At 45.8% G+C, this 6,134-nt stretch overlaps 1 protein-coding gene across 1 annotated transcript; it reads right to left on the bottom strand.

The window, feature by feature from the left end:
• Positions 1–1,304: 1,304 nt before the first annotated feature.
• On the bottom strand, positions 1,305–5,675 carry LOC135898288 (globin-like). The gene is made up of 2 exons (XM_065427159.2): positions 4,882–5,675; positions 1,305–1,888 (listed from the first exon to the last, which is right to left on the bottom strand). The coding sequence occupies exons 1-2, from the start codon at positions 5,335–5,337 to the stop codon at positions 1,628–1,630; spliced, it is 717 nt and encodes a 238-aa protein (XP_065283231.1). The 5' UTR covers positions 5,338–5,675; the 3' UTR covers positions 1,305–1,627.
• Between the last annotated feature and the right edge of the window lie 459 nt (positions 5,676–6,134).

Genomic DNA, 6,134 nt, shown 5'->3' with positions numbered 1-6,134 from the left:
AATGTGTATTGTCTTGTTATTCAGAAGTTCAGTATGTAAGCTTGTTGAAGTTGCATTTTCTTGCTGACTGCATTTATTGAAAAGGTAACTATTTATTGAGCATATGCTTTCTTCACATGACAACATTTTTAATATATGGAGTCAATGTTCCTGGATACAAATACCTTATTAGGCTGGTGAAGGTATACAAGCACTCTAACGTTAAAACGAGTTCGCTCACCCAAATTGTCCGCAGTATAGAAAATAGACCACTGTTAACATAAACATGACGTTCCTTGATACTCAATCAGCCATGTATATACGACACTCCCACTTTCGCATGCTCATAAGATAATTCCAGGGAGTTTCATCTAACGCAGTGATATAAGCTGCACAGCACTTGTTCGTGAAACGCCGTTGGTGTACAACAAATGTTCTTGCTTTCTTAGCTGCAAACTATGTCTCAAGCGCCTAAGGGTGATGGTGCTACATTGGTACACAGCATAGACCTGTGATAAGGACTCATAGTAAAGTCCGAGCTCCGTAGTGTTTGTGTAGTACACACGGTTGCACTCGCCGTCATTTTGTGTTCCTGAACGCATGACTGTGGAAAATTAATGGCGTGCGTCTTACGTAAGTGCTGTAAATTTGCACACCATTTTATTATATAAGCTTTCCTCGTCGAATAAAATACATTCTGGGCTGGCCATACATTCAGCGTCTGCAGTCGTCGACTATATGTGGCGTCTGCACATAGGATCGAGCGCGACTTTTACGCGCTGTATTTACTCTGACGGAGGGCTGGAACTTAGCACGCTAACTGCCTCCCACAGATCCTGCAAGCGCCTTCCTCTGGTCGACAATACGTGCCGACGGTCAGCCAAGGTAGTCCTTACAAAATAAGTTCGCACGTCTCTAGCATCCTTAAGAAGATTGCGCTATATCTGCAGTTGCATGCGCGACAGCTAAGCAATAGCTCCGCTTTCAGTGGACCTCCTGTCAAAGCTTTCGTTCGTTCGCAAACAACGTCGAATTGCAAATTTGTCACAAACTTTGCGAAAGCGTGAACCTTCACTTCCATCGCCGTTCCGGGAGAAAACATCTCAGCACCCAACATGTATTATACCGTGCCCACGAATCAAGCGTAGCCTTAAATCTGTTGCTATGCTAAACACCACTCAGTTGGAACAACAAACGTTTTCAAGTATTTTTACGACCGCGCAATAAAAAGGTTCAATCTTTTACAAGTAAACAAGAAAGCGACTGGAAGTCGCGAGCTCTCAGGGTGTCCTCTGCAACACTTCCCGGCAATTTGGTGGTACGATTACATACAGCACTGCCAATTGTCGCTTCAATGATTGGCGAAGCGTTATATTGTAGCCGGCTCCATGTTATCCAGTGACGGCAAATCTATGCTGGCCTCCTGAGTTGGCTTGTTCGGAGGCCCAGCACTACGCAAGCCAGGCTGTGCGGCTGGTGGTGCTTGCGTGCCACCAGCGTCCGCTGCAGGTGCTGGTGCTAACTGCTTTAAAGAGTCGGAAATATCGCAGTGGGCACTTTATTAAGGGGCGCTGCTCGCTTCACCCTAGACAGCCAACCCTGTCGTTACGCCACTGACGTTTCCAGCGGGCGCCATTGTATTCGGGTTCTAAGTGCCAGGATCGCTGTACCGACGCTCCGCGGCCAGTTTCTCCGAAGCACCAGCGCCGGCGGTGGCTTCCTGTGTGGTCAGTTGTCCGGGCGCGGTGCTGGAACCAGCTTCAGCATCAGCAGCGTCCGTCTTCGAGGGTTCAGCAAATGCAGCGACTGGGTCGGACAATGTGCGTTCATCTCCCGACGAGGCGTGCTGGCTGGTTGCCAAGGATTCTGCGGCTTCCTCGTACACGTTCCTCGTGATAGTGTTCATTATCTGAAAAGTACAAGACACCACAGGCCGAAAGGCAGGTTTCTTGCTCACTTCTCGACGTGTACAAACGACCATTTACGGGGCATAGACTGTTGCAGCCGGCTAGTTGTTTTATTTCGAACTAAGTCATTCGAGTAAACAATAGCAGTGAAGGCATGAAAACAGGAAAACTGACCCAGCCATGACCTGCAAACTTTTGGGTCCTTTAACATTCGGTACTGCTAGAAATTTACAATAGAATGTTGCTTCTCGAGTAGACCGACTCACAAACGCTTTTAAAAACACAATCCAAATATTGTCAGAGCGCAATTTTTGTATAACTTTTTTATGTCCATTGTCACTAAACATTCTTCCCATTAGTATCATTCCCTATCACCGTTTATAGGCAACGTTCGCAAAGTTCTGTAAACGAATCAGCCTAAAACTGGTCCCCCTGAGATATTGTTGCATTCGGATATCAGTATTCCTAGTATAGATGTATATGGGCTGCTGGTGCTCTCTTTAGCATAAAATGTCGTTTCGCAACTCCTATACTGCAAGTTATCAGCCATAATAAGCGCGACTGTCGAACTTTCAAATGACACCGCCTAATATGCATAAATATCCGAGTTTTACTTTCCCTTGCTAGCTGCTCAACAGCAAGCAAGTGAAAGTCCTGCTTCGTAAATGACAACACTGCAGGTAATATTGTTACGAAATATGTTCATTCAGTTTCATTTATTGTATTTATTTAGAGCTTATTTAGTTTATTTGGAGTTTATTTATAGAAAAGAACACATGCTCTTATCTTTTCCCCCCTACCCCACCGCATTTCCCCTCAGAAACCAAATCCAACACACGCGACATTTTGCGCCAGCGAGGACACTTAACCCTTTAAGGCGCCTTGTACACAATTGTGTACATTGTACTTCTGGTGTTTTTTTCACGTTTAGGGCGCGCAATTTTCTATTAGGCTGGCTTTAGCGCATTCCCAAACTTTAAACTTACAAATATGTGCATTTTGGGCGCCATCTGTCGCATTTCGTTGAAGATGTTCATATCAAAACAAGAAATGGCGGACGCTGGAGCAGCAAAGAGCGGTGAGTCAAATTCTTATTTTTTTAGAGCCGCTTTCTTTTATTGTGGCAAGCGAAAAAAATTAGACGCGCTTGTGCATCATATGAAGTACCGAGGAGTGAAAATTTCATCCATTCTGAGGAGATGACCGAACGCTAACGCTCGCACGCGCATGTGTACACGATTGTGTACAAAGCGCCGTGGTCGCTGCAGAAATGAAGAACGCTGAGAGTTGCTTTGATTTTCTTTCCAGGTTTTTTAGCCATTCGTCGTTCTTCTTTCTTCAGTGCTAACAAGCATAAGAAAACCCAAAAGACAGCTGAAAGGCTTTGGAGCTCATTGCTGATAAATGTTTCAGACGTCGGGGAAAGTGACGAAGAAGAAGCCACGTGTGAAGCGACCGACGCCTGCGTTGCAGCTGCGTTCACCAACCTCACAGAAGAGGAAGATGCTGCTGCAGGGGAAACGCAAGCTGAAGAAGTGGAGACTGAGAGTGCTCTTTCCTTTTGTGAACCTGGGTACCTGCAATTCTTTGCTGGACTACCACCGCGACAATCAAACGCTGCCTAGAGCTAAACTCCTATATTTGATGAATTTTCGCTTGCAAGCTGCCGAAGCATTAATTAAGTCGATAGTGCCCGAGAAAAAGCGTGGAAGGCCTTCTCTTGCAGAGATCCAAGCACCACAACCAAAGATAGGGCAAAAAAGCAAGAATATCGCTTCCTTGCACCGACGCGCACTACGACTCCTTTGACCATTGGCCCGAATCCCGCGACCAGAAGGTGCGAATTAGGTGCAAGCTCGAGAAGTGCACACGAGGCGCCCGGATATTCTGCATGAAATGCGCCGTGCCACTGTGCCTGACTAAAGAGAGAAATTGCTTCCTCGCATTCCACAAGTCAATTTTGTGACCACCGAGGCGCTGTGTACACAATTGTGTACGATGTTGCAAATAATAAAGTTTCATGATAAATTTCAAGAATTCGATGGTTTTGTGTTTCTTAGGTCCCAAAAAGAATGTTTATATATAAAAAGATTTCTTTCTATGCATAATTGCAAGTGGCGCCTGAAAGGGTTAATATTTAGCTGATTTGCTTAGGCACCTTCTATAATTGCTGGGTGATACATAGCTGAAGTATGAATAGTAAACCTTGAAGGTCGACTTGAAATGGATGGCACACAGCTTGTTTCGCCTCTGTTCAAATCCACCATGGATTTTAGCATTTCTTTATGCTACCAGATGTTTTTGTGCTATCACATGTAATGTTCATAATAAAAGTAGAAAGCCCGAAAAGAGAACGAGCACAGGATAACAGACATGACGAGGGCTGACAATTGAAATACTCTTAATGCTCTTGTGAATCTAGTACTGAGGCATTGTTAGAGGTTCTGACGAATCTACTTCTATATGGCTCTGTTAAATTTGGCGTGTCAGTGCTAATTTTATCATCCGTGCGTTATTCTGACATGTACACGCACCACATTATTACACCTAATGAACTTCAGTAGCGGGTTAACGCTCGACCCATCATCTAACTTGCGACCAGTTTTATCTTATCTTTTTTTTTTGGCTCGGTATCATTATGAACGGAAACCAACTCGTCCAACTTCCTATATCACGGCAGGCGTAAAGTGATCGACTTCAGACTATGCCGGGTTAGGTAAGCAATTTTAGGTGAGTGGCGCTCTCACGGAGCAAGCGCAGACAACTTATGTCGGGCTGTAGGTCTGAAAGAGTGGCGGTTCGGTGCGTTAGTATTCCCACAGAAGGTGGCGTTTTCTTTTCCCTTTTTCTTGGGAGGGGGGGGGGAGGGAGGGTGTCGATTGTTCGGCTATTCTAAGACGATAATAAAACACGTCAAGTCTAGGTCCACCTGCAGCAAGGAACACTTCTCCTCTCTGGAAAAGTGTCCCATAGTGCCTAAGAAGTGAACTCTCACCTCGAAAAGCCTCTGCCACGCGTCCACGGTGGCTGGCGTCATGAGTGCTCTGTTGCAGGCCACCATCTGCTCGAGCGCGGCGGCGAAGAAACCCTCGAAGTTCGCGGGCCACACGCCCGCCCGCGGGAGGTGATCGGCGGCGTTCTTGCGGATCAGCTCGACGAACGCCTCGTCGTCCTCGATGCACTCGACGATGGCTGACAGCTGCTGGCCCACGGCGCATGCGTGAGCCCGGAATGCGGCGTCGTTGCGAAGCGCGCGCACTTCCTTGTCCCTGAACCTGGGGAACAGCTGCAGGTACTCGGGGTACTTGGCGAACATGCCGATGAAGATGCTCACGTCGTAGTCCGGGTTCCGCTCGCAGTACATGCGCCAGCTATTGCGAATCAGGATCTTATCGCGTTCCGTCAAGGGGCATTGCTGGTTGCTGAAGTTCTTGCGCAGAACATTGCCCATCTTGGATCTTCGTCCTCTTTTTCTTCTATAGGTTGGTTCTTCCTCTGTGAAATTGCGCAACACACCCTGCGGGATCAACCATGCATCGGTTGATCCTTCTAGAAAGTTGATCCCTCAGAAACTCGAAAACACATCTGACTAAATCCTGTACACCTGGGCGAAACCTGGAGTGAAGATTGTCATTTTAGCTAGATGACAATTCTGATTCCATGGTACGTGGGGTACCACGCAGTCTAGACTGCGAAAACTTGAGATGAAAGCGCGATTATACAAACTTGATTATTTAGCTCACATTAAGAGTATGTTTTCCGCATCCAGTAGGAGGGTGGCCAGCTAGATCCCTCGAAGAACGTTGTTGTTGTTGTTGTTGTTGTCCTTAGTGGCCGTGGCACATACCCACAGTGGGGGATTGGCCAAGAATCGGGCGGTTTAATTAGGTGCCTAAAAATAATAATAATAACAAGGGAGTTAACAATTTGGGCGTGTGAGTTTAAAAGTAAACGTTTTGTGTTTGGAGAAAAAAGGAAATAATCAGATCAAAACCGGGTATAAGATAATAATAATAATAACAATAATAATCAATAAAAGATAAGAAATAAAAAAAGCTATGGTTGGGAGGGAGAACGATCAATCTAACATGGAAATCGATTGGTTTCAATGAGGTAATTTTGGATCGCCAAGCAAACATTTCTGTTGCTGAACCCAACAATGGAGGCTCCAAAAGACAGGATCACAGGCACTGATAAAGTTAAACCAATAGAGCGAAGCGGGATTTCGAGTAGTCGTTTTCTTATAAT

The sequence above is a fragment of the Dermacentor albipictus genome, chromosome 10 (genome assembly GCF_038994185.2).
Source record: "Dermacentor albipictus isolate Rhodes 1998 colony chromosome 10, USDA_Dalb.pri_finalv2, whole genome shotgun sequence".
Classification (NCBI taxonomy): domain Eukaryota; kingdom Metazoa; phylum Arthropoda; class Arachnida; order Ixodida; family Ixodidae; genus Dermacentor; species Dermacentor albipictus.
Note: the sequence above shows the minus strand (reverse complement) of the source record. Positions and strands in the feature narration are given on the sequence as shown.

Coding starts and splice junctions, on each gene's coding strand:
- LOC135898288 (XM_065427159.2), bottom strand. CDS start 5,337: ATGGGCAATGTTCTGCGCAAGAACTTCAGCAACCAGCAATGCCCCTTG. Junction 1,889..4,881: donor CGTGGCAGAGGCTTTTCGAG/GTGAGAGTTCAC, acceptor TGTACTTTTCAG/ATAATGAACACTATCACGAG.